Source organism: Fringilla coelebs (genome assembly GCF_963513975.1).
Source record: "Fringilla coelebs genome assembly, chromosome: 18".
In the NCBI taxonomy this organism is placed as follows: domain Eukaryota; kingdom Metazoa; phylum Chordata; class Aves; order Passeriformes; family Fringillidae; genus Fringilla; species Fringilla coelebs.
This window is the reverse complement of record NC_140044.1, coordinates 8,625,692-8,653,549: the sequence shown is the minus strand read 5'-3', so window position 1 is coordinate 8,653,549 and position 27,858 is coordinate 8,625,692. Positions and strand designations below refer to the sequence as shown.

At 52.3% G+C, this 27,858-nt stretch overlaps 1 protein-coding gene across 2 annotated transcripts in view; it reads left to right on the top strand.

The window, feature by feature from the left end:
• The window catches only part of JPH2 (junctophilin 2), a 30,859-nt gene extending 4,163 nt beyond the window's left edge, over positions 1–26,696 (top strand). The window contains exons 2-7 of one of the 2 annotated variants that reach the window (XR_014616604.1): positions 3,673–4,456; positions 17,727–17,845; positions 21,154–21,944; positions 23,172–23,269; positions 24,178–25,115; positions 25,156–26,696. Coding sequence is in view for 1 of the 2 variants with exons in the window: in XM_084217763.1 (XP_084073889.1) it covers positions 3,673–4,456; positions 17,727–17,845; positions 21,154–21,944; positions 23,172–23,252 (1,775 nt within the window). In the remaining variant the exon portion in view is untranslated. Of the gene's footprint in view, positions 1–3,672; positions 4,457–17,726; positions 17,846–21,153; positions 21,945–23,171; positions 23,270–24,177 lie in introns of both variants that reach the window. The other variant, XM_084217763.1, reaches the window with a different exon arrangement.
• Positions 26,697–27,858: the final 1,162 nt, after the last annotated feature.

The window sequence follows — 27,858 nt, the reverse complement described above, 5'->3', positions numbered from 1 at the left end:
TTTGCTGGCCTGTCCTGCACATGGTGCTGTGCATCATTTAAATGTCCCTGGCCACTCACACTGAGTTCCACCCTGCCTGTCATCGCAGTATCTGGGTGACAGCAGGGGACTGTAGGGCAGGGAAGTGATTTGAGCTCTTTGCATTATTTACATGGTTGTTTGTATTATTTACATTCATCACTAATTACATGGGAGCCTTGAGACAGGCTGGGAAGGGGAAGTGTGTCACTGCTGGTGATGGGAGGTTGCTGCTGGGCTGGAGGGCACTGGGAGCTGAAGCTTTTGCACTGGATGCAGCCATGCACCATCCCATCCTGCTGCTGGGGTGAAGCAAGGGCTGCTCCCACCCCTTGGCAGTGTTTGGAGGTAAAGGCTGCAGGGATGGAATTTCCATTGATCCCACAATTTAATCCTTCCCATCCTATGAAGTTACCCAGACAGCATCCCCTGCTTTTGGCTGGGGCTGTGCAGAGGTGATGAATCGTATTCCTGGGGGTTGCAGAGGAGCCAGTGGTTTTTTGTCATTAGGACAAATAAAAATGCAGCCAACAAAGGATTACTGGGGCTCTGTCCCTCACTTATCACACCCTGATGAGATGAAGTGTCTCTGTCCCACTACCCTGGGGCTGGGGAGGCAGGGAGGTGGGCTCCCTATCCTAAATAGAGATTTATTTGTTCCACATCCTTTGCTTTTTAATTATTCTTACAGAACCCCAGAGGTGCATGAGCCCGTGGCAGCCTGCTGACAGCTCTGCGAGCTGCTGTGCCCCCTTGCCCAGGCTGTGTGGGGTCTGGGCTGTGCTGGTGGCCTGGGGCTGTGCAGCCCTGCTGCAGAGGGATTTTGCAGAGCCCCATGTTCTGTGAAGTGCCAGCCCTGGGCCGTGTTGGTCAGGCAGGGCTTGGCTCTGCTCGCACCCTGCGTGCCCTGACGCACGGCCGCCGGCGCCTCCAGCCGCTCCCTGCAGCCTCTGGCTCCTCTCCAGGGCTGGTTTATGGCCCTGCCCTGGCACAGAGCCTCAGCTGGGCAGGGAATGGCAGCATGACAGGGACATGGCAGCGCCTGCTCACCCCTGCCTTGGCTGGGCAGCCGTGGGCAGCGCTGTGTCAGTGCCCTGCGTTCATCCCGGCAGGGCAGGGCTGGCAGCTCTGGTCACAGGGGCAGTGCTGGTGCTGACCAGGCTGAAATCAGGGAGCAGAGAGCAGCCTGCAGAGCTTAACCCTGCACGGAGGGTGGCACTCCATCCCTGCTCCCTGGACACCCATTGTGCCCTGTGGCTGTCCCACCCAGCTGGCTCTGGTGCTGTTGAGGGGGACAGAGGGGGATTTGCTGGAGTGCAGCAGCTGCTCTGACCTGACCCCTGAGGAGTGAGTGAACCCCCTTAACCTGCAAGATTTTCCAGAGTTCCTTTTCCAGGGAATTAGCATGGCGGCATTACCAGCTGCAGCCTGATACGTGTGAAGTTGTTCCCATCCTAGGAGAAGGTCTCCAATGTCACCCTGATCGTGTGTCAGCCCTGCTCGCTGGCTGGGCGGCTGGGATGGAGCACTGACCTCACCAGGGAGGGACATGGGGGCACTGTGGGGTCTCTATAACTTCAGTTTGCACTAGGAAGACTCATCACCATTTTATGGAGAGGGATTTGGGAGCATGGTGAGGAACATGCCCAGATACCTGGGATCTCCAGTGATGTTCCTTGACTCCTGACTCGTGCCCAAACCCATGCTTACTTTTCCTTATTGTTCCCTAGAGGAGCTTCAAACTCATCCAAGAAAATGGAAAATGGCCCCTTGCTCTGGCAGATGGCTCCCCATGGCTGGCTGCAGTCTGCAGATGCCACGTACTACCTGAACCCCTACATTTCTGTAGGGGAGACCAACTGTTTACAGGGACCCCATAATCCCCTGTGTCACAGGGTGGGCAGGGCCTGGCTGGGGGCAGCTCACCCAGGGCAGCAGCTGCTGCTCACTCGGGCACTTCTTGTCTTTCCTGGCCCTCAGCACTGTAAGTTAACACTCCACAGGCAGGTCCAAAGAGGATTTCAACGAAACCTGAAGCTTGGGAGGAGAGATTATGCTGCAGAAGTGGCCTGGGAGACTGTAAAATATGCACTCCCACGATCGCCAAAGAAGGAACTGGATTTGCTCCTTGGGGAGCAGGGTCATCCTTGGGCTCAGTAAGAGTGTCTGAGGGGGGAGATGAATGCCTTGAAGATGGGTCACCCCCTTCCATCCCTGCCCAGCCCTGGCTGAGCCTCCCCAGGACTGTGGGAGTGCCTGCTCTCCCAAAATCATGTGTGTTCTGGTGGGTCAGTGCTTTTTGCAAACCAGGTTTAGGACAGATGTCTGTGAAAATACCCCCAGCACAGCTGACCCTTCACTGACATGAAGCAGCACCTGGGAGAGTAAAGGAATAGGGGGCCTTTCCAAAGGCTTTTGTGCTCCCCCATCACCCTCTGCCTGTGCCCCAGGCTGAGGGAGCTGCTGGCAGCCTCTGTTCCACAGGGTGCTGCTCTGGGGTGGCCCATTCCAGGTCCTGTAATGCCAGGAGCAGAGTGGAATGCTGCCTTTGTTTTGGGTGGTTTGCTGGTTTCTGAGGCAACTGCATCTACAGACTGATGAGAGCCAGATTGGGAAGATGGCTCATCCCAGGCTCATCCCATCCCATCCCAATCCAGCATCCCAGTCAGGGATGCTCTGACCTTCCCTGTGCTGGCATGGTGGGTGCTGTGGGTGAAGGCTGCCAGCCCCCTGCCCTTCCCAGGAGCTCTTTTTGTGGGGCCTTTGAGGCAGCTAATTTCAGCCTCTTGACATCCTAGTGAGAAAAGTCAGAGTGGGGGTCTCCACTCTGCTGGAGCCAGCAAATGTACTTGCCTTTGGGATCAGGACATCTGGAAAGGAGCAGTGTCCCAGTCCTTCAGGGTGTCACTGCCAAAGTCCTGCTGGTTCTCAGCAGGGTGCTGTACCCAAGGTGCAGCCCTGGCCATGGTGAACACAATCCTTTCTGTGTCTCCCATCATGACACCATCTGCCCCCTCGAGCTGGGTCTGGAGGGGTGGGGTGGGGTGCTGCTTTCTGGGGCAGAGCTGAAGGAACCCCACACAGAGCTGCTTCTCTCCTCCCTTTTTTGCCCATCTCTTGCTTTGTGCAGTGTGGCACAAGCCTTGATCTTGGGAACTCAGAGAAGCCAAGGAGATGTGGCTTCAGGCAGCAGGGCAGTCCATGGACATGTGGGATCCTGACTCAGGGGTCTAGAGGTGGTCCTGGCAGCCTGCAAGGGACAGCCTGCAGAACAGGCTGAAAGGGACTGTCACCAAGCCAAGGGCAGATGTGCCACTGCAGCTCACATGCCCACTGGGGCTGCTGCCACCCTCTGCCCGGCCCAAACTCCAGCCCCGGGGGCTGCCTCCCTCTGTCTTCTCTGGATGAAAATCCAGATTCCGTACACTCAGTGGGTCTGCAAAGTGTCCCCCAGTGCCCGAGTCCCTTTGCAACGAGCCGGGGTCACCTGCCAGCAGAGCCTCTGGGGCTGCTGTCCTCCGCTCCCTGGGCACTGACGCTTTTGCATGCGGGTGAGCACCAGCGGATCTGGGCTCGGTGCGGCCCCACATCTCAGCTGCCTGCGCTGTGCCGGAGCGAGCCGCGTTCTCACGCTGCCCGTCTTGTCTCCCGCAGGCACGTACCAGGGCCAGTTCACCAACGGCATGCGGCACGGCTACGGCGTGCGCCAGAGCGTGCCCTACGGCATGGCCTCGGTGGTGCGCTCGCCGCTGCGCACCTCGCTGTCCTCCCTGCGCAGCGAGCACAGCAACGGCACCCTGCCGCAGCAGGACTCGCCCGCCGCCAACGCCGAGAGCCTGCCGCTCTCGCCCACCATCACCCGCGGCGGCTTCGCGCTCAGCCTCTACGCGGACGCGGCGGCCGGCAAGGCCAAGAAAGGGGGGCTCTTCCGCAGGGGCTCCTTGCTGGGCAAGCTGAAGAAGTCCGAGTCCAAGTCATCCCTGGCCAGCCAGAAGAGCCGCGTCAGCTTTCTCAAGAGCGAGAGCGGGATCAGCTCGGCCGCCAGCGATGCCACCTCCACCGTCAGCCTGGGCGAGGGCGCCGAGGGCGAGGAGTACACCCCCTTCGAGTCCGACATCGATGCCACCACCACGGAGACCTACATGGGCGAGTGGAAGAACGACAAACGCGCCGGCTTCGGCGTCAGCGAGCGCTCCAGCGGGCTCAAGTACGAGGGCGAGTGGCTGGACAACCTGCGGCACGGCTACGGCTGCACCACGCTGCCCGACGGCAAGAAGGAGGAGGGCAAGTACCGCCACAATGTCCTGGTCAAGGGCATGAAGAAGCGTGTGATACCCCTCAAGAGCGCCAAGATCCGGCAGAAGGTGGACAGGAGCGTGGAGGGGGCTCAGAGGGCCGCGGCCATTGCCCGGCAGAAGTCGGAGATTGCGGCATCCAGGTGGGTGCTTGGAGGTCCAGCACGCAGGTTCCCGTGGGGATGGTCCCATCCCATGTGCTCGGGAGCTGCCCTTTTTCTCATCCCCTCTCCTGTCCCCCTGCAGCCCTGGTCCAGGGGGGAGGTGCTGGACAGCAGGAGTTGTTAGCAGCCCTGGCACTCAGCAGGATGGGGAGCATCCAGGCTGCTCCTTGATGCTGCTGTCAGAACCACTGGGCATTGATGGGGCAGCCTGAGAAACAGAGGGTTTGATGGTAATAAATCCAACAAGCTCATGAGCAGCCAGACGTGTCCCACACAAACTGGGGCTGCAGCAGAGCGCAGTTTGGCCCTGGAGCCCCCAGTGTGGCTCTGGGGGAAGTTTGTGGGATGCATGAGGGTTGTCAATTTTAGCAGCTGAATGTAATTGCTCCACTATCCCTCCTGGGATGGAGGAGAGAGGAAATAAGAGTGGCTTCAGGGTCTGCCTGGAAAGGGCACGGGAAATTCTCCTCTTCCAGCTCACATCCCTGCCTGTGTCGGAGCTGTGTTGGCAGCACACTCCTCCTGCAGCATTCCTGCCAGTCTCAGAGCTGACCTGGCAGAGAACAGAGATCTGGGAGCCTTCGCTGCTTTCCTCTTCCTTGGGGAAATGTGTTTGTAACTGTCCTTGAGGTTTCACCTGACCTCACCAAGAGAACCTCACCCTGCACAGGCTTTGCTCGGCTGCTGGGCAGTGGCTGTGACTCCATGGCTGTCCTGTCTCATTCCCTTTAATTCCTATTTAATTATCAGTTACTTCATTATCAACCAGAGGAGGGAAATAAGCAAGGAGGACACCTATTCCCAAACCCCATTCCACTCCTTGGAGAGTAAACCCCCACTTGACTCTTCTGGCAGACATTTCTTCTCCAAACTTTTGTGGGGTGCACGATTGATTTTTTTTTTAATCAAAACGCAGTTCCTTCAGGGACTGGTGGAGAAAACCCAGCAGGATTGCAAGTGAAGCTCCATGCAGGGCCAGCTAGGATAAAAATAACAGGCTGGGGTGGCGTGGGGCCCTGGATCCTTCTGGCAGGGCAGGCTCAGCCCAACACCAGCTTTGCCGTGCCTGGGAAAAGCGTGTGGCTGTGGTGTGAATAAGGAGGCTGGAGCTGCAAACACTGCTCCCCAAGAGCTTGGCTGGTTTACACAAACCTCTTTTTATTATACACTATTTACACTTTGGATCAAAAGTGGCTCTGCAGTGTTTTCAATCAGGGGCTGGAATGCACTCGCTGCCCTGGCGGGGGACTGCATCCCTCCCCAGTGCAGCTGGGGAATAATTTCCTATTAAGGAAACCTTGGAGCTGGAGGAAATAAGACATGGAAGGAAGCTGGTTTCCTCCAGGGAGCCCTCAGCCAGCAGACCCTGCAGTGGTGTGGCTGCTGGGCAGGGAAGGGATTGTTGTGCTGGCTGGCAGTGTGGAACCCCCGTCCTGTTCCTGCAGCACAGCTTCCAGCCGAGAAGGGAGAGGGGAATTCAGGCTGCCTGTCCTGTAAACTGTAACTCAGCCTTGCCATCAGTGTTTATTCCTGGTGTATCTTGCTCAGGGCAGAGCTGCTCTCTCTACCTGATGCCTCCTGTACATCCAACTCATGCTCTCCTCCCTCCTCCTTTTACCTCAGATTTGGGGTAGAGAGTAAATCTACATAATTTTTCCTGGAGAAAATCCTTAGTTTAAACCTCAGCTCTGGTTTTGCTTTGGCCTTGAACTGTGCCTCAATTTCCACACCCAGGGCAGAGTAATTGCAGACAGATTGTGAAAATGGATTATTACAGTTTATAGAAGGTCTGCACTGTCATTTGCATTGCCTGAGCCCATAACTGTGAGGTGGAACTTTCTAGATGGAGCATTTACATTTCTCCTCAGATGGCAGTGTGTCCCTTACCCAAAAAAATGCCTTTGAGGCTACACCCATCCTTTCCTGGGGAGGATATGACATTTCTACTGCCTATCCTGCTGCCTCTGCTGCCCTCTCAGTGCTCCCCTGGCCTCCTCAGCTCCCTCCTGAATCTTCCTGGGTTGGCAATCCAGCTGCTTTCCCAGTTGTGCAAGAAGCTGAGAACATCGTCTCACTGTCAGCTGAGAGAGCAGGTCTGTTTTTCTTTATTTCAGTGGAAATCATTTGGCATGGGGCCGTGCTCTCCTGAGCAGCCCATCCAGGTCTCCCAGCTTCACCCCATGCAAAGCCCATTGGTGCTGCTCAGATGTTGGGTAAAAACCCTGGGCACGTCCCTCAGCAGCTCTGGGGATCAGCTGGAGGGATGGAGTTGATGGAAGCTGGATCCTCACCCAGGCTGCTCTCACTCAGGAGAAAAGTCATCTTGGAATGCAGCCTCTGTGGCAGCTGGCAGACAAGGCTTTGCTCCTGCCCAGTGGTGGCCACAGCTGGATGTGGGGTTAACACACCTAACTCACACCATGAGGGTTCATTAGCCCTGCCCTGTACTGCTGGTGCTGCAGGATTTGTCCTGCTGTGATCCCAAGGGATTCCTGTCAGAGCTGGGACCTGGCTGTTTCTGCAGTGCCAGGTGAAGGCACCTGCTGTGTCCCTCCACCCTCCCCTTTCCCCACTCCATCCTGACTGGGGACTCCTTTGAAAATCGGTTGGGGTGGATGGGAAGCACGGGGAGAGCCTGGGATCACAGCTGGGGCTTCACCTCCTGGGAGATGAAGTAGACAAACTGGCTGCAGGGCTGTGAGGAGGGGACAGCTGCCACCAGGCCATGAGTGAGCTGGTTCAAAGCTGTGCTGAGGTGTGCAACAGCTGCCCTGCAGCTTTCTGGGCTGGTACAGAATAGGGTGCTCTGTACCCTGGGTACTTGATGCTCCTTGTGCCTGGGGAGCAGTGTGTGTTTGCCTGTCAGGTGGGGAGGATGGTCCCATAGAATACAGGGAGAAGAAGCATGAAAATGGTTGGCTTTCATCTCTTTAGAACAGATTAAAATTAACTTAAATTAAATTAAATTAAATTAAGAGGAAGGGCAGGACTGTCTGCAGGGGAAAGCTTTGATTTTTTGAAACCTGTGTGCTCAGTAGCTGGGCAGCTTTTACAGGGGTTTTCCTTCTCTCTGGTGCTTTTTAAGGACAAAAGGAGTGTAAATACTGCAAATCCCACCTCTGTCCCATTGCAGCAGTATGTGACGTGGTCTGCTTCTGCACATGCTTGTGCTTCCCAGTGACTTGGACCAAAATCAATGGAGGGACTTGGCCATGTGTCCTGCAAGGCACGGGTCTGGCCAAGCTCTGAGATCCTTTGAAGGGTGCATGTCCTGGCAGGAACACCTCAGATACATCTGCTGGATGTCACGGGATCAGTAGGAAAGGAAGATATTTGAGGCTATAATGGCTGCTGTGCTTCACTAGTTTGTACTCATTTGCTGGCCCTGTAGCCCCTGCATGGTTTATACCGGGAGAGTACAACTACAAGTAAATACATTTTGGATTAATTTTTGTTTTAATGTAATATCAGTAGGTATGTGTAGGAATTTCTATATTCTGTTCTGAAGTGTGGGGCATCAATTCCTGATTCAGTGGGGTTTGCTCATTAGGGTGAGCCTGGGCTGTGTGGAAGCACAACAGAGCTCCAGTGTCAGGCATTAAATTGATGCCACCAACACGTGGGCATTGCTCAGTGTGAGCCGTTGCCTGGTTTTGAAGTCTCAGTTGGTTTTCTATCTATAAGTTGGTTTTCTATCCATACCCATGACTTTGGGGCACATCTTAGCTCTCCCTTCAAACAGCAAGAGCACTTGGCAGCTCCTGTATCACTTTCCAAGGCTCTAGTGCCTGGCTGTGCTCCCGGCAGCGTCGCCGCTGTCTCCCTGCGCTCAGCATTTCCAGGCTGCGTGGCCGGGCAGCGGCGAGCGGCTCCTTGGGGAACGCGGCTCCGTGGTGCAAATGACGTCCCAAAATCGCTGCAGTCAGCACAGGCTCCTGACTAAATAAGGGCAGGCAGAGCAGGGCTTTATCAGCGTGGCCTGAGTGTGACAGCTGAGAGCTGGGGCTGGGGCAGCCCACGCCGCTGGGGCCGGGCTGCGCGTTCCCACTGGGAAGGTGCTTTATTTGGCACAGCTCTGCCCTCGTCCTCGCTGCTGATGGTGGGGAAAGTGGGCAGTGGGCAACCAAAGGGATATCTTCCCCAGACACCTTTTTGGTGAGGGGTACTGTGTGTCCAGTGCAGTGCTGGGCTGGTGGGCACAGTGGCCTTGGTCCTTCTGGGGCTGATGGCACAGCTCAGCTTCCCCTGAGGCCAGATTTCAGACCTGGGATTTTAGGTCTGTTGAATCAGGCTTGGGGCTTGTGCTAAAAAAGCAAAATTATTTTTTTAAATGTGCTTTTAGCTAGAGGGACAGGCATTATCACATTCTATGACCTTTAGGTCTAAAGCCAGAGGAGGGCAGGATGCTCATGGCCACCGTGTGAGAGTGGGCAGCAGCCATGGCTCAGGACAGCCCTGCCAGGACAGGAGGGAGCAGCTGAGCCTCCTGTGCTCTCCCAGCCTCACAATCTCTCTGCTCCAGGACTCCACAGCTCCGAGTGTGAGGGATGGGTGTGTAGTTAGGAAGCAGTAGCAGGCAGGAGATGGGCAGAGCTTTTCCCAACCCTGGGTGGGTTACTGGCTGCTATTTGCCAGGGAGGGACACAAGAGTTGTGAGCAGCATTTCTGCAGACACCAAAGATCACAGATGTCACAGCCTGAGCTCTCATGGGTACAAATGCAAGGAGGTGCAGGGGAACCAAGGACTACCCCTCACCTCCCCATGGGGTGCAGTGGAAGGGTCACTTCTAGCAAGGTGCACACACCTGGAGGCAGTGGAGCGGCCTGAGCTGAGCACAGTCCTTGATGGCTGGGTATTCTGGCTGCTCCAGGAATTCTGATTACCTCACCACCCCCATAATGGGAATCTGCAGCTTGGAACTTCCATGGACAGGGTTCAGAGAGTCAGTGTGCACATGGACAGGGAGAAGCAAGAGCAGCCACGCGGCCCCCTGCTACAGCTGAGTGCCAGGACACAGCATTGAGGGGACGCTCCTCAGTCCTGCTGTCCCAGTAAAGATGTTTCTCACAGAGCTTGGTGTGTTTATAAAGAGGATAATCCTGTTTCATCACCCTTGCTTAATAGAAACCCAGTTGCTGGCATCTGTTTCTGCACCAGCTGAAGCGCAGGGCTAGGACTCTCCCACTTTCTGTGTGGCACAGCAGTCTCCAGCCCTGCAGAAATATTGCTGTTTTCAAACCTCTACCTAGTCCTTGTTCCACTGGAGCCATGCAGGGACAGGGCTGTAGGGTTTGGGTGAGCTCTTCTCTGTTCCTGATCCAGTGTGGCCATGGGGACAGCAAGCCCCAGTGCTGGGGTCCAGAGCCAGGATCAGACACCCACCCCAGCTGCAGGACACCCACAGTGTGTCCCCCCACAAAGGGGGGCTGTGTGTGAGGCTGGAGGGATTCGGTGTCACTGGGTGAGTGATGGTGTGATGCCTTCACCCCCTTCTTCCAGCCCTCTCCCAGAACAGCCTCATCCAGGCTGGCTGCAGCTCCAGCACTGACACATTTTTGGCCCACCGTGCTCTTTACACGGGATGTGCTTTGACTCCAGAGGAGGCTGCCTGGCTTTATCTGCTTTCCACCCACCTCACATGAATTTCCTCAGGCATTTTCATGCCTTATTAGGGTAAGAGGGAACATGCATTTTCAGTAGCTCCAAGGAGGAGGCATCTGCTGGACAGCACACAGCTTTCTCCAGGGCTTCCTGGGTTATCAGGGTTGAGGCAAGTGAGACTCTGTCTTGCAGGGATCCCCTCAAGAACAGCAGAGATGGGATGGCAGGATGTCAGCCCTAGGGATGGGTACAATTCAGACAGCCAGCCAGGCAGGGAAAGTGGAATTAATGGGCTGTTCATCCGACCTTGTGGGAAATCCTTATCTCAACAGCTTACAAACACAGAAGGGGAAAAATGAAGTGTGACTTTAATCTGCAAAAATGACTGTGGAAAATGATAGTATCTCGTTCAATTGATCTGCTGCTGCGTGGAACAAGAGGGCCCTGACTCCCATCCAAATGCTTGCAATCAGCCAGCAGGGAGCTGGGCTTTGAAATCATTGAATTCAACCATGCTTTGCTCAGAGATTATCCTCATTTCAGTGGAATGTGAAATGGCCTTATCTTGAAAAAGAAATAATATTTAAGTAAAACGTCCAATTTAAATAGAAAGCCTGCCATGCAGAAACCTGCCCTTCTCCTGGAGGAGGGGCATCTTTTTCAGCTTATCCTGGTGCTGAGCCAGAGCCCTTTGGCTTTCTCAATCCAAGTTTTTTCATTTTGCTCCTGCAAAGCCTGATGATTCTTCACTGAGGGCTGGCAGGGGCCTGGTGTCCCATCTGCCTTGGGTACAGGTGCATGGGAGCTGCAGGCACTGAACCCTGGGATGTGGGCTGGTGCCCTCCCAGCTCCATCTCTTCTTTATCCTCAGATCTGTGAACATCAATTCAAGAGACCTGCAGGACTTGGAGAAAAAGGCTCCCACTTTAAATTTTGATAAGTAATTGGGGTTTTGGGCAGAATTTTAAGAAATATGCCTTTGTTTCAAAAAAAAAAAAAAAATTAAAAATCCACTTTTCTTTTTTTGACTGGGAAAAAGCCACCACAGAACAGGTACAGCAGTTCCTCACTCTTTTGGTTTGGATTACTGAAATCTGAAAAACATTTGATTTAGAAGGTGCTAAGTCTTCTGGTTGAAAAAAACAACAATCTTAGAATGAAAACACAGACTTTCTGACCCATTTTAATGCTGGTGAATCTGGCAACCTGGTAAAGCTCACTCCTCTTATGGATGGAAAGGCTGAAGGACCCTGATTTAATTAGGTACTACTACAAGATGAAAGGAGCTGGGTTATCCCACTGACGAGTGCATCAAAACATCTCTACAGCACATATGCAATCGGGGTCCTTCAGCCCCAGCGCATTTGCTGAGCCCCTTTGGTAAGGGTGTTCTGGAAGCTGGAATAAATCTCTGGCATTTGGGCATAGCCCCAAGGTTGTGCTGCTGTGAGGGACCTGCTCCTGCTCCTCAAGGCTCCACTCAGTCTGCACCCAGAGCAGCAGAGTGGCCCTGAAAACCAGGGGGAGAAGGAGAGGGTCCAGCTGGCAGCTGCAAATCCCCCTTTTCCCAAAAATATCTCTGTGGATGCTCTGACAGGCTGCTCCCAGCCTGGCTGTGCTGTCAGGACAGGCTCCAGCAGGGCCAGGAGCTGCCTGTCCTGCCCGTGGTGTAGTGTCCCTGGGTCATGGTGTCATCCTGGTGCCAGCAGCCCTTTGAGCTGACAGGCTCTGGCTTGCTCTGCTCCCTTTGTAGCCAGCTCTGGACAGCTGCTGCCTGCATCCTGGGGCTGGGGAGGAAACAGAGAACAGCTGTGGGCTGTGCTAGCCCCATGGGCTCCTCACAGCCCATGGGTGCATGGTGGCACAGCCAGGCCCTGCTGACCGCTGGCCACCCGATGCTGCTCAGCCCCTGGGGCGCTCAGGCTGGCAGAAACTGATGGGGCAGATCCTCCTGTACGTGGGGCTGGGGTGAGTAGGTTGTCCTCTCATTGAAGACAGCTGCAGAACTGTCTGCTGAAAGATTAATATCAATTTAACTGTTCCAAAGGGAAGTATCCCTCAGTGAAAGATGCAAGTGGCTCAGAGCTATTTAGAGCTAAGGATAACATTTCGGTATTTTAAAAATTCACCAAGTAATCATGAAGGCTGAGCTCGTTAGGTGGCAGGGAGTTCTGCCAGGCCTGTGCTCCTAAAGCACTGCACAGAAAAGGATGCTTTTCTCTGGGCTGAATGGCCTGGTCATGCCCTTTCTGTGCAAGGAAGGAGAAAAGGTCTGATTTATCCAGCCAAGTAGCCTGGGCGTGTACAAAGTGCTAACACTTCTGTGTAAGTGCTGGTACTGAGAGAGAAAAGCCTGGGGCATCTCATGAGCTGCTCTGCAAAGTCAGGATGGTCCCTTTTTTTGGCTTTCTGCTTCAGTAGTATGGAGGTGTTTCCTTTAGGGTGCAAATTGTGTTGATTTATGCTTATTTCACAATTTAGATCACACCTTGCAGGTGCAGAGCCAATATTATAAAGCAGCAAAGGCTCATGCACCCCAGGGATGTCAGAGTGGGAGTGGAGGGGGTACATGCACTCCATGTGATGGAGTGATGAAGCAAAAAGAGCAAAAGGAAGATGAATGGTACAGCTGTCTGTCAGGGCAGGATACCCATAGGATAGGATGAATGGTTTTGACTGAGTAGGGAAAGTGGCATGAGAGGTGAACTGAAGAGGGGATCTCAGTCCAGTGGGATGGTTACAGGCAAATGAGGGTAGCAGAGTTTTGCTGGTATCTGTGTGCATGTAGAGGCAGAGGGACAGACACAAAGGAGATGGATTGGGACTGAGCAGGAAGAAAGGGATGCTCCAGCTAGAGAGGTGACACAAATATGAAGATGCTGTGTCAAGTGGAGAAGCCAAAAATTTCTGTCCTAGTCAGGAAGTAGGTTCATAAAATTCTGGAAGGGACCTTTAAATGTCATCCAGTCCCAGCCCCAGCCCAGTTGTGTGCTGGTCAGGTCTGTGTCCTCTTGCCCTTCACGATGTGAGCACAGAAGGGACCATGTTGCCATTAACAAAAACACATCTTCAGCTTTCCCTTGATCCTTTCTGAGTGCTGCAAACATTCCTGCCAAGACAAACAATTATTTTAAGTTTCTTCAGAAGGACAAAAATGATTCCTGCTGGATGCTGGAGCAGGGATTTGGCTGGGAGTGGAAAAGCCAGTTTCCAGGAGAGGAGAGTTCAGCAGAAGACTCTTCCTAGAACTGACTCATGAATTACTTTTGTTTAATGGTTTTCTAGACAGCTCCTAATATCAAGAATGGCAAGAATCATAGAATGGGTTGGGCTGGAGGGGTGTTCAGTTGGTCCTTGCTCAGGGTTTGCTGAATCAGTCGGAGAAGAGGGACCCTGGAGAAGGAAGGACAGCACTGAACAGGTCAGACATTCCCCCAATAAGCAAATGTGAGGGCAGAGAGCTGAATTCTTCCCCTATTTCTAGCTGCAAGGTCATTGCTGCATCTTCAGGCACCCCAGCCCTGTCTGGTATTTGCAGTATTCCCTGCTAATTCCAATTTCATTTGCAGTCTAATCCAATGTGGATGTGCAAAACCACATAAACTGTCCAAAGAGCCGGGGTGCTGGCTGGGGCTGGGCCTCACCTGTTAGCGCGGTGCTCAGCTGCGGCTCGTGTGTCCGTGGGGGATTTTAGCAGCAGTTGGAGGAATGATTCAGGCAGTGTTTCTGGGAGGTGGCCAGGAAGGACAGCAGTGGTGCTCTGTCCTGCACTAGTACAAAAATGATTAGAGCATTAGAGCCATGCCAGAGGAGCAAATAAAGCAGCAGATGCATTTAACCCTCCCGTCCTGCTGGGGTGTGAAGCCCGGCAGCTGCTGTGGTCCAGCCGGGAGGCAGTGGCAGCAGGGCTGGGACAGGGGCTGCAGACATTGCCCACATGCCTCCCCTCAGCTCGGCTCCGAGCTGCTGCTCCTCCTTGCAAAGCATTCACTGGAGCTATTTTTAACAGCACTGCCCAGGGAGATGGCTCAGGGTGCAGTTGGGAAGTGCTCATCCCGGGAGCGCTGCCTTTTGGGATGGGGAGCACCGGCGTGGGTTTGTAAAGGTCCCTCTTGGTGTTTATTTCCTCCAGTTGGGTGTGTTCATTGTTTGTGGCTCATTTTCCAGTGCTGCCTTGAAAAGGGTCTTTTGGATTCTGCTGCTGGCTGCTCTAAAGCCCCTGGGTCTGTGTTTTGGTTCCTGCTGAGCTCCTCTATCTCCAGACTTTCTCCTCTGTTGGTTTTTGCAGGGGCTGTTTACTGCAGAGTTACTGGGAGCTGAAAACACAACAGCAATAAATAAAAAAGTGTGGCCCTGATTAAAGTGTGCCTGAATAGCATCAAATTTATCAAGGCTGGTATTTCCTTTTTGTGAAAGCTCATTTTACTTTTTGAGAAGATCTTAACCTTGGAAGAAATTTTTCTTCTTGCACGTTTCACTTCTGTGGTTTGAAAATCACCTCCCTGGGCTTTTTTTTCCTTAGCCCTGCTCCTGGCAGACCCCAGGCTGTGGGAGGGGACAGGCTGTTGTGCTGCATGCACTGGGCTCTCCCAGGGTGGCTGGCGTTTGTCTCCTGGTTTGCTGCCAGGGCCAATAGTTCCTCTGTGCTGAGCTCCCAGGCTCTGCCAGCCACACAGATAAATAATAAATTCAGGGATACTCCAGGCCAGCTAGAAGTTATTGTTGACCCTTTCCTCTAAGCTGGGCTTTGTCACAGTGTCACTAAACCATTAGTTTGGGTTTTTTGGAGGGCTGCGAGCAGCACTGCATCCCTTGGTGCCCCAGGCATGTGTGGCTCAGCCAGGGAAGATGAAGTTCAGCCACCATGCCACGTCTCTGAAAGCCAAACATTCCTCACTGGCTACTGCCAGATAAATGATGTCAGCAACAGAGGGACCCAGCACAGGGCATCAGCATCCCTGCTGGGGCCAGGCTGGCTGGGAGAGCAGGGCCAACTTGTGGTCTGCTGCAAGTGCCAGATTTGAAAGGGCAGCTGTGTTAACAATAGTCCCCCCAAATCAAACACCTCTGGATGACTTTGCAAGCAGGAGGACAGGAGCAGAGGTCAGCTGTGTCCCACAGAGTGAGAGGTGCCATGGGGCAGTGCAGGATGCCAAATCTGTGCTGCTCAGTTTCTTGTCACTGCTCCATGTGTGCAGCCCAGGAGCTGCCCCAGAGTGTCCCTGCCCTCACACCCCTCATTGTAGAGCCCTGCTACCCTTGGGGCTGTGATATCTCACAGCAATGGCTCAGCTCCCCACCTCCCACAGCATCCTCACTGCAGCCTCTGCAATCCAGGCTGGATCTTCTTGGTCTTGCCATCTCTCCTGCAGGAATTGGGAGCTACCTCAACCTGCAGCATCCCCAGGCACCAAGGGATGCAGCGCTGCTTGCAGCCCTCCACAAGAGAGCCTTGTTCTCTTATGTTGTCCCCAGGTGCTGGGAGAGAGCTGAGCATGCAGGAGCCATCTGCACCCACTTGGTGACATGTCTAGCTCTGTCCTTACTAGTGAGAGCAGGCCCCACATCTATTGCACTCCCAGATTACTTCTTTGGGAGCTACTTTGAGGAAAGCACTTGCCAGGAGCTTCCTGCTGCTCCCCCAGCTGGGGCCAGCTGGGTGATTGTCTGACTGGGAATTGGTCAGGATAGCATCTGCCTGGCTCAGGGAGCAACTGAAAGGGAGAATTTTATCTCTTGATGGTGAATCCCATCCTCCAGGAGCAGCAGGACGAAGGCAGGGCCTGGAGCACGTCCTGCTAGGATGAAGAGCTGGATCCTCCCTTGGAAAGCCTCTTCCCTGGGGCCGGCGCCAGGCAGGCTGTGTGCCCCAGGCACTGCACACCCAGCCCACTCTGATCCCCCAGGCATGGAGAGCACAGACACATTCCCCTTGGCCCCTGCCAGATTATAGTGGAATTAATCACGCTGATTATATGCTACCAAAAAAGGAGGTGCTCTCTCTGTTCAGAACTGGCTCAGACCCCCTGCTTGCAAGCAACAGCCTAAAAATGCTGTTTTCTGCCTCATCATGTCTTGGGGTTTTTCAGGAGCTGTAATAATTTTGGATAAAAAGACCAAGAATGACTGCAATCCCAGGCAGCTCAACCTGCAGAGAAAGCAGGGAGATAACACGTGAGTGTGGGCAGGGAGGTGAATCATGGCTCCAGCAGAGTGGGATGTTATCCCAGGGAGGGACAGGCTGAGCCACAGCAGCTTTTCACCCTCTTCTCTATCCCAGAGCCCTGAGAAGTGCTTTTGGCCCCTTGTCAAGTCACACCATTGCCTGTATCAGTTGGGATTGATGCCCTACTTTCAGTTCTTTCCCTGCAGCTACTCAGAATGGCATATGTGTGTATCTTCTCCCTTCTAAGGGTCTCAGAACAGCATTTCTATCATCTTTTCACTGCACCTGTTGAGTATTCAGACTTCAGCTTGCCTTGTCTGCCTACTGCATCTCAGTTTAATGGGAAGGAATCAATCCTCATTCCATGACTAACAGCCCAAAAATTTCTCTGGAGTGTTTTCAGTGCAGGATTGAGAAGTGCATCTTTCCTCCTTTTTTGTCCTAAAACATGACCAGATACCAACCTGCATCTGAAAAGGGCTCATCAGATACCCTAAGACCGCATTAAAGGCTGTAATTTAGGGTGAATTGGAGTTTGAGGAATGCTAACTGCTTATCACACAAAAATATGTGGATTTGTACGTGAAATGGGGAATATAGGGAGCCTTGGAAAATCTGACAGTGAGAGCACAGGGAAGGCAGCTCTCAGTAAGACCTGAGTGCAGCAAAGCAGCTGAATATTCTGTTCTTCACCCGCCCTTATTTTTAAGGTGCAACGTTGCTGTTTGAAGTCAGCTCCTTCCCAGACTGTGAGCAGCTGGGCTGTAAAGCCATCCCTGCTTTTAGCAGGAAGATCACAGGGCCCCGAGCATGAGGCATGTGAGGAATATGACAGCTGGCCAGTAAAATAACTCCCATAGCCTGCAGCCCTGTGGAGCAAGGAGGAGATGTGCTGGGAAGGAGTGGAAAGGACTCAGAAAGCCAAGCTGAGAGGGAGACAATAGCTCTGGTGAGATCAGCCTGTCAGCCTGCAGTGAGTAAAGGAGCCCCTGGACAAAGCATGTTGTTTGCTGGAGAGCTACAAGAGAGAAATTTCTGGGAAAACCCATTTTGTGTGCTGAGCGGGGGCACACTGCCTCTGGCGAGGTGCAGCAGCTCAGGGCTGGTGACAGACAGAGGAGTTCAGGACCAACCATGCCTGTGTGATGCCTTGGTCATTCCTCTGGGCAGCACAGCAATGAGCCCATTCTGCAGTGCCTGCTGCCGCCCTGCAACATGTGAACATGCTCACATTTGCTAATACACCTGCCCTGTTCCATGTGTGCAGCCTTTCCACATTACCCTTGAGCATCTGGGTCCCTTCCACGTTGAAAGTCTGCTCTTCTCTGCCTGAGTATAGGATTTTGGGTGATGTGGGCAAATTCTGAGCACTGTTATGCCAGCTGGGCTGAGGCAGTTTTGGTGGCAGCCAGGGTTTGCTGTGTGAGCGGGATGACCTTGGCTCAGAGGGTTCTCACTGTTCTCCCCTCTTCTCTCTGCAGGACGGCTCATGCCAAAGCCAAGGCTGAAGGGTCTGAGCAGGCAGCTCAGGCAGCCAACAACGAATCAGGCATAGCCAGAATGATGGCCAGGGAGCTCTCCCCAGACTTCTACCAGCCAGGTAGGATCAGAGGCATCTTCCAAGAGGGGTCTTGCAATTTCCACGGGGAATCTCTTCAAGTGCTTCACCCTCTTAGTAACTCCACAAAATGCTCTTCTGTCTGTCCTAAAACCTATTTTGCTCAATTGCAGCTGGCTCCTTGTCCTGGCTGATTTGCTGTCCCCCTGACACCACTGTTTTACTCACTGTGTTACCATAGCCTGGAGGAAAACCCCACATTTTCTCAGCTTCTCATGTTTTTCCATACACTGAAGCCCTCAGAACACCAGGCAGGACAGGCAGCAAGCTCAGGGCTATCTGCAGCTCTCCTGTAGATACATCCCTTGTGGCTTTTTCTTGGAACACTGTTGCACATTGACTCACAAGCCCGCATCCTGTGGGGCCTCAGAACAATCAGGCTCTGCTAATTAGGGGCTGTAATATCCTATAAGAAAGCAGCTAATACAAAATACTATTTTCCTGATTCTCTATTAATTTGATAGTATCACTGCTAATTATTTGGCTGGGTAAACACTTGGGAGGTTCTTTCTGTAAGACCAAGCACTGAGGATTAGTAGATAAAAAGTGTAACATTAGAATCAGCGTTGTGAATGCCATTACTTTTCCCTGGACTGAATTAGATAGAGATATGTTCTTCCTGGAAAACTTTCCTTTACAGAGAGAGAAGGTAATAACAGAGCAGAAAATAAAATTCCAAGTGCCTACATTTTCATTCTCTCTTTCTTATTTTCTGGATTTATTGCCTGGAGTGAGTGTCCCATGGTTACTCAGGCAAGATCACAAGGGACTATCAGAGTGGTAAAACTGGGGGTAGAAGCCAAAGGTTGAGTCGTGCTCAGCAAAACCTGACACCTGCCCCTGCTCTGATTTCGGTGTCTCTGCATCTCCTGTACCACTCCCAGCACAGGGCACACAGTGGGAAATGGGAACAGCTCAGAGCTGGTGCCGGGCCGGGGAGAGTCATGCTAACAGATTTTCCTAAATTCCCTGCTTGTCCTGCATCTATGAGCTGAGGAAATGCCATGCTGGAGGGCTACCTCTTCCTCCCCAGCACCCAGCAAGGACTGGAGCTGGCTTTGAGTGGGGAAACACCAAAGCACCTGGGCATGGGCATGAGCCAGCCCATGGCACTTCATTTAACAATGGCTAAATGTCGCTTGATCCTCACATAAGCCCCCCAGCTGCCACTCACAGCTCTACATTCACCCTTTGCACACTGGGGTATTTATAGAACAGAAACAAAGGAACTGGAATCCCTATGGGGAGGTTTTGGACATCAAGCTAGATTATTTTTTCCACCCATTGCAATTGAATGAGACAATTGAAACAGTCTCTGTAAAACACTTGGGGCAGCCTGACCTCCACTCCTGGCTCCTCAGGTGGTAGATCCTCTTGCTGCTGTTGTGTAGGGCCTCACTTGGGTCCTGACCTCTCTCAGCAGCCTTCCAAGCTCCTGATGCATGTTATTCTTCTATGATTCTATTAAACCTCTAAATTCCCAAAGTGCACAAGAATATATCTCTTCTCACACGGTTGCACCATCCAGGCACAAATAGGTAGTAGTCCAGCCTGGGACTTTGCTAGGACTGAGACCTGCTGCTGACACAGCCAGGAGAGCCCAGCTGTGTTTGGTAGCTGTATTTCTCACTGCTATCCTGGCAGATTGACCATGCTGTGTCTGGCACAGGCAATCCTGCTCAGCAAGCCCCATATCCCTAAATAACTGTTGAGCCCTGAATTTCAGGGTATCCTCTCTAGTAACTTAGAGAAGGATGTAAGCCAAAACCCTTGCTGAAAAGTGCTGGGAAATGAAGGCGGGTAGGTGAGTGTGTGCCCTCCAGGCATTTGGGGGTTTTTGTGTTGTAAATTCAGGAAGAGAAGAAAGCAGCAGGAGAGAGCAAGGAGCCTGGAGCTGCAGGCAGCCTATTTTGAGGAGTCTGAACAACTGTTGAAATGGCTTCCAAATAACTCAGTTGCAGCCAGAAATAAATGGCCCTGAATGGGTCATCTTCTGATTGACAGGAGTGTGCAGGCAGAGCAGAGCAGCTGAAATAAGTGCCCTCCTTTTCCCCACTGCCCCTCCAAGTGGAGGCATTGCCTGAATGGACAGGAGGCAGCAGTGTGCAAACCATACCACTGACTTAGGAGAGCAAAAGGAGCACCAAGCCAAATTTCCCAGCCAGACTCAGGTCTGAATCAGTCCTTGAGATGGAGGAGATGACGGGAGGGACCTTAAGGCAGCCACAGACAGTGTGGCTCCAGGATCTGTGGTGCTCAGGAGCACAGAGCACGCCCTGTACATCTGCACTCATCAGCATCTCTGGGGTTCAGCAGAATGAGGCCAGAGCAGGTGCTTTGCTTTCAAAGAAGCTGCTCTGCGACCTCACAGTGCACAAGAGGAGCATGATGCTCTTCTTGTTCTCACTTGCTTTGAGCATCACGGTGATGTGTGGGGACCCTTCTCCCAGCACATCTCAGCATGTGGAGCACTGTGGAGGGTTGTTATTCCACAAGATATTCCCAGTTCTTTAGTGATGCATTTTGGTGGATATTTTCAGTGTCAGGCTCTGTCTGAATTCCCGTGGCCCAGGCTGGGCTGCGATTTGCAGTAGGGTTAAGAAGTAAAGATTTAATGATAGGTGAAAGATTGAAGTGAGGCAATGTTGCTAGGAACTCACAAGTCAGTGTGAGATGAGGCCAAAATGAAATCTGAAGCCCTGAGTCGCTTTTCATGGTGATGCCAGGTAATTTTGCTGCTGTTGTGGAGCTCAGGGCAGATAAGAGGGCTCTATAACTTCCAACCCTGTTCCATATAAAAGAAACATGTTTTTCCTATCATGATGGATGGCACATAGATAATTTGGGGACCCTGCCTTTCCTGATGACACTGGTCATCCTGTGTACCCTGTGAAGTTACCATGGTATTTGACACCAAGCAAGCCACATGGAAGAGTTTCCCAGCCATTAAATAAAAAAATAAACAAAGTTCATTGGGCGCTGTATCCTCCTTAGCCCCAGCATGATACATCTGTGTGACTGCATGAAGCTGGGCTGCAGAATTTCATTGTTTTCTTTAACCTTATCTATTAAAGCCTTCAGGAGTTCGTGGAGGCAATTCCTCCTGGCAGCAGGGTCTGGTTTGGGAGTTCCTCCTCTCCCAGCCTCCAGCCTGGACCCTTGCACCATGGTCCCAAAACCCATTGCTGCTGGGGGCACAGCTCTCGAAGCCACGATGGTGCCACGGCACTGGGGTACCCCGCTGTCCCCCGTCCCGGAGTGACTCCTCACACCAGCCCTTCTCTCCGCAGGCCCCGAGTACCAGAAGCGCAAGCTGCTGCAGGAGATCATCGAGAACGCGGAGCACGCGGTCAACATGGAGGAGGAGGCCCCGCGGCCCGAGGCCGCCCCGCCGCCGCCCACGCCGCCCGAGAGCCCCCAGCTCCACGAGCAGGAGGAGCCGCGGCCCCGCGCCAGCCCGGCCCCCAGCCCCGCCGCCACCCCTCCCGAGGCCAAGCGGGCCAAGGCGGCCGCCCGGCAGGACAGGGCCCTCCGCCCGGGCAGCGGGGCCGAGGCGGGCGGGCGTGCGGGCAATGACAGCCCGGCACCCTCCGAGGGCGAGGGCCGCCCGGCCTCGCGGGGCCGCGGCCGTGCCGCCGAGCAGATGGAGATCGGGCCGCTGCAGCGCATGGCGCGCGAGCCCGACGTCGAGCTCTTCAAGGGCTACCACAGCTACGCCGTGCGGACGTCGCCGGTGACCCCCGCCACGGACTATGAGGAGGAGCAGTTCCCCGAGAATGAGCCGCCCTCCCCGGAGCCCCGGGGGGAGCCCCAGCGCCGGGGGGGCACCCCCGGCCCGCCGCAGGGCCGCGAGGAGAAGCCATCGGCTGCGGCCGAGGCCAAGCCGGAGCCGCCTCGCCCCAAGGAGCCGCAGCAGCGCCCCAGCCCTGAGCGCAGGGCCCCGGGCCGGGGCGAGCCCGCGGCCGACAGGAAGACTGAGGCCAGGGCACCGGGCCGGACGGAGCCCAAGGCAGGGGCCAAGCGCGGCCCGGCCCAGGCGGCGGCAGTGGTGGCAGCACAGAAGGCGGAGGAGTGTGAAGAGGTGATGTGGGGCATCCCTGCGAGCCTCCTGGGAGCCACTTTGCCTTTCCTTTACTGTTCCCCATGAGGTCTGGCAGGACCCAGAGGGATGCAGACCCCCAGGGCCTCCCAGGGCCTGCCCATTCCTCCCCAGCACTCAGCAAGGCCTGTTGGAGCTGACTTTGAGTGGGGAGCACGGGAGTGAGCCAGCCCATGGCACTTCAGGGCCTGGGGCTGCAGTGGTGCCAGGTGGTGCCTGGAGGCTCTTTTGGGGATCCTAGAGCCCGCTGGAGCAGTGTTGGCATGCCCCTCTCCTGCCACCTTCCCAGCCTGCCCTGCCTGGATGCTTGCCCTGACATTCATAACCTTCCTGTTTGGACCTCCTCTCTTTACCTGGGCAGATATGCTTTCAGACAAGTCGTATTTCAAAATTTGTGCAGAACCAGGCATCTTCCAATTAATTTTATCCACTTTTCTCACCTTCTTTTCCCACCCCATTACCAACCAACCTAGATGTGAAAGTTGCAGAAAAAAACCCAGGAAGAGCTCAAGTGTGTTTCTCTTTTACCCGTTTTTTTTTTTTTTTTTTGCTGTAGGGGCACCTCATGAGCTGAACTGTGGTGTTGAATCACCAGCCAATTTCCCAGGTTTAAAATATAGTCCCTGAAACTTAATTTTGCTCTTAGCAAATACAGCTGGAAACCCAGACATTTTATTAGCCCTCTGAGTCCCATCTTGCAGTTCTTTGGACGTGATTGATTCCGATGTGACTTTAGAAAAGCACAGCTTGGAAATACTTTGGTCTGAAATTACAGCAATCTCACATGGTTTCATTTGTTGGGGTTTGGAAATAGATGATCTTCAAGGTCCCCTTCCAAACTAAAGCATTTTATGATTCTGTGATATTAAAAATGACAAGTTTACAAACACAGGCAATGTGAATGCAGAAGGAAGTTGGGAGGAGCAGCCTGACATGGGATCAGGAGTTCATGTTCCTGTGGTCAGGGTCTCCTTTAATCTAATTTAGCTGTAAAAAAAGCCTGATTTAACATCCTTCAAATGAATTTGTAGGGAAGAAGTAGGAATAGGATAGGATAAACATTCCACTAGTTTGAAATTCAGGCTGGTTGTTAAGTGCCAGGTTTCAGTGCATTGGGAGGGCGTGATTGTGGTATTTTTGAGCAGCAGAATCAAGCTGTGTCTATAGGAGCTGTGGTGTGTAATGCTCTGTTTTGGGTTTTTCTTTCAGGGACCTAACACAATTGTGATCTGCATGGTCATCTTACTGAACATTGGTCTGGCCATCCTATTTGTACATTTTTTGACATGATGAGCCTCTTGAACAAGGTAAGAAGCAGAACAAGATTTTATCCTCAATTTGTAGATGTCACTGGATGTTTTAAGGTTGACCCACTTTTCAGAAATGTCATAAAATTATTGCATAAAATTATTTAATAATTTCATACCTTTTCTCAAAATCAAGAACTGTGTGGGTGGGATACAGTCCCACCATATAGTTTTGTCTTCCCAGTACCATGCGCATGTTTCATGGAGTGAGAATTCCATTGCAAGAGTGTGTGATGTTAAATTTGAAATTTGTTTACTGCAAATGCTTCAAGAAGCACTTTAAATTTGCTGTTTCAACATGGCTGCTCCCAGGTTAATTTGTGCATTACAGTATTTCTTAGCACTCAGACCAGCAAGATGCAAGAACACATAAAAAATGTGAAACTGTGATAACTGCAGCTCTGATTGCACCAGTACTAGTTCTGCAGCAGTTACTTAATTGTTTTACTAAAGATAAATATGAATCAAGATGTCTGTGAGACTGGAGCTTGCTCAGGTCTTCCACTTGAATTGGGGTAAGGGTTTACTTTTGAATTTGGTGGCAATAAAATCTTGTGACGTTTCACGTGCCTATGGTACTCCTACAGACAGGGAAGTGTCCTGAGCTTGCACAAGACTTCTGCCTTGGGCTCAGATATTTCAAACAAAATCTGCCATCAAGGCTGAACCTGACCCTTAAGCCTCATGTGAACATGACACAAGAGACACCTCTAAGCCCCTGTGAGGATATTGGGCTGCTTTCCCCAGACCTCCTTGGGGACAAAACTGCTCTGCTGGGCACTGCTTTCTGTCATGTTTTTAGTCTGTCTCAGCCTGCACAGGTGAGAGCCTTGCAGACAGCTGTGGTAATGTGTTGGTCATGTGTTTTTCTCTCCCTTGACTTTCCCATTTATCTGTGTCTGGGACAGGCGTTGCTGCTGGTGGAGACCTCAGACCTTGGCGGGGATTAAAGCTCAGCCACCTGGAAACACCTAAAAGGAGGACTTGAGAGCCCAAGGTTGCACTGGAAACATCAACCTTAAATGAGAATGTCTGAAGATCAATTCAGTTTCCTGCTCCCAGGCTGCAGCTGGCCTCTGCAATCTACCAAGGAAAAGCCAGGGTTTCTGCACTGTGGTCTCCTCTTCTTTGTATAAAATAGCAGTTGCCTTAAATTATTCTCACCAAAGCCATCAACTGTCCTGCCATGCCAGGGATGAGGGATTTATCTGTAGCTGTAGGAACATGAGTGAGAAGGTCTCATATGTGCCCACGGATGTGTTTTGTAACTCCCTTGGTTGACTCAGTGTCAGAGATTTTCCAAAGATTGTCATGCCTGGCACGGAGATGAAGCAATCCAGTAACCAGAATGACTCATGAGAGCCCCGCCGTGGCTCGGGGTGGACGGCGCTGCTCTCCGTGCTTGGAAGTCATCCAAAGGGATGAACAAAAAGTCTTTCCTTTCCCCTGTCACCTGGCATCATTTTCCATGGATGGAGGACTGAGAGGGGGAGCAGGTTGAAATTGGGCTTGTTGAAGTGTGACCCGTGTCCTGCCCATGGCGGCCGATGCACCACAGATGGGGCCGCGGGGTGGGGCGTGAGGGACTGGTGGATCTGAGGCTGTTGGTGCCTGTGGGGGTGCTCTGGGTGGAGATGGGGCCTTTTTTGGGACCAGGCACCATCCAAGCACTCTCCTGCCACCAACAATGCTCTGCACAGAAGCAGCTTGCAGTGGGTGGCTTCCCACTGTAACGGGAAAAGCAGTAGGTGTGCTGAATTTGTCCCTTTACCCCTTTTTCTATGAAAATGTTGTGAGTTACAGTGAAAAGGAGGGTCTTGCTGTAAATGCCTCTGTACACCTGCAGGTTCCTCTGTACACCTGCAGGTTCCTCTGTACACCTGCAGGTTCCTCCCCTTGTGTGCCAGGCTGTGGGGGGGTCCTGGCCTCTCATTGCACCCAACAAAGACTTTCCAGCAGAGGATGCAGGGTGGCTGTTGTGGAAGAGGTTACCTTATTCCTGAAAGAAAAAAGGTGCAGAGATGTGAGTGACTGAAGTGTATTTGGCTGTTGGGCTCAGAAATACGCAGCAGCCAGGGTGTCAGCAGTGGCAGGGTACAGTGGGGCAGGGCAGTGTAGCTGTTGCTCGTGTGTGCGAGGCTGAGAGGCCTGGGCGATTTGCACCCATTTTCCCAAAGCTGTGACAGAGAGTGACCTTTGGAAGGAGATTTTTCCACCATGATCTGCTCTGATCCTTAGCAGTGTGAGCTTAGAAAGTTGGCACAGGTGAAGTTACAGTTTAGTGTGAGGCTGAGTGCTTGGACATGTTTCTTTCTTCTTTTAAGAGCAATGTGTATTTTCTATCCCTTTTTAAGATAATCAGAGATGTTATTTATAGTTGGTTGTGCACCTCTGTGTATCCTGAAGTCCCACAGCACAGGACTGGGTGGGAAAACTTTGTTGGACTGGAAAGAATGGGGAAATGATAGTTAAGGAAAAAAACAGATGCCCGGTCTGCTTCAAAGGTCAGTCTGAAAGGATTTCAGAGACGGAGTGGCAGACACACAGGGGTTTACACTCACTGGAGACTCGGGGCAAAACCTACCTAATTTATCTACTCTAGTTATGGCATAAGAGAGTGAGAATAATTCAGTACTTTTCTTTGTGAACCAAGTCTATTTTTTAACCTTATTGAGCTCAGGAACATTGCCACAGTAGCAAATATGTGGTATTAAGTGTGGGAGAAGTGAATGTGATCCTTTCCTAAAAGCCATGTGGCTGTACCAGTCCTGAGAAAGCTGTGCAGCATCATCTACACTTCCACAGAGCATAGTTTAGTAGCAGTTTGCTTCTTTTCTTTTTTTTTTTCTCTTTCCTTAAGTATAAATGTATTGCAAACCCCAGGCTCTGCTGCCTTTAATGTTTTGTCTCCATTTGCTGGCATTCACTTGCCAACTCTGCAGTTTTAATATCCCAGCTGCTTTTATTCACCACCAAGACAATTTCCATTGTGAGACCTGAGGGGCTTTTATTTATCACTAAGCACAAAAATGGATCTTTTTCAACAATGCTAAGGTAATTCCTTCCCCCCCTATTTTTTATGCATGTGATATGCACTCAGTAATGTGCTTTCCTCCTAGTAACCTTCTGAGAAAAGTAGGTAGATTTGCTTTTATGTGACATATAACTGTATCCATATTGCACTGAGATATGGATATATATACATAGAGAGAGCCCCTTAGGGATTTCATTTTCTTAGATGCAAAATACCAGATTTACCTCAAACTGCATGCTTTCAAAACTGACTAGGATTTTGTGTTATACTTTTCAGGTCTTACAAAGATGCAGATACCTTTCACTCTTCACACAAAAATACCTTCATCACAGATTTTGCTAGCTGTTTACTACAATCTGTGTACTACTGTCCAGAGTTTTCTGTCGGTTGTTCTGCTGGATTATGTGCAATAATAAACAGTTATCTGCTCACTCTATCCATGTGGATTTTTGCAGGGGAATCTCCAAGTTTCTTTCCATGATGACACATTCACCCCAGTTTTAAAGGAGAGTAATGCAGAGTTTCACTGGTGGCATCTGGATGCTTTTTAGCTTCTTCTTAATTATCCGTTTCAAAAATTTGCACTTTTTAATGGATGGGGATACTTTGCAAAGAGAGTTGTTTTCACTAAATGCTTTGCTAGGCAGCCTTTAAGGACCCTGCAACTCTCTGAGCACACTCCATGTGCTCCCATGCTGCTGGCCTCTAGCAGGGGTTGCACAGGGCCAGGAGGAAAGGCAGCTCGCTGGCCCAGAGCCTGCCCAGGCCATGCAGATGGCTGCTGACAGGTCCCTTTGCTGCCTCCCGACCCCGGGGCTGCTGCCAGGCTCATTCTGAGCTGTGCAGCACTGACTGCTCCTCCTGGCTTTGGGGAGGAGTGATTCTCCACTGCCTGTGTCCCATCCTCTTGCTCAGCCTCTGGAGACAGCCCGGGTGAGAGGAAAGCCAGGCACGAGGTAGAGGGAAATAGCAGCTGGGTGATTTATGGGGGAGGATGGATGAGCAGAGCCCAGCAGCAGCCTGGGGCAGCAGAGCCCTGGGGCCTGAGGAATCCAGAGTAGCCAAAACCTCCAATCCTTTTTCTATTTCTGGAGCGTCTCACATGAGCACAGCCAGACCATGCAGAGAGGCTGGGGAGACGCAGGCTCAACCTTCATGGGCTGGAGTGCTGCCCCTGGCTTCTGTGGGTGTGAGGGGTCTTGTGGCAGAAGATTTCATGCCCTGATAGAGACTGAAGGAGCTGAGTTTGATGAAATGATGGCTTTACTCTCCTCTGGTCTTGCTTTGCTCCTGGTATGGAAGGAACCAGCTATATCTCATTCATCAGTCAGGGGCAGCAGGGTAACTGGAGCCTTGTGCGCCTCATAAATCTCAGGCTGATGAATGGAGCAGGTCCTTGGCTCATGTGTTACAGAGGCAGTAGGGAGGGAGGTGGGTCTGCTGCTAAAGCAATGACACATTGCTTTGAAAGTATTAATAAAGGCAGAACAAAAAGTCTGCAGCTTCCCCAGAGTAGGGGGGACAGTGCTGGGCTCTCTGCCTCAATAGCTGCTGG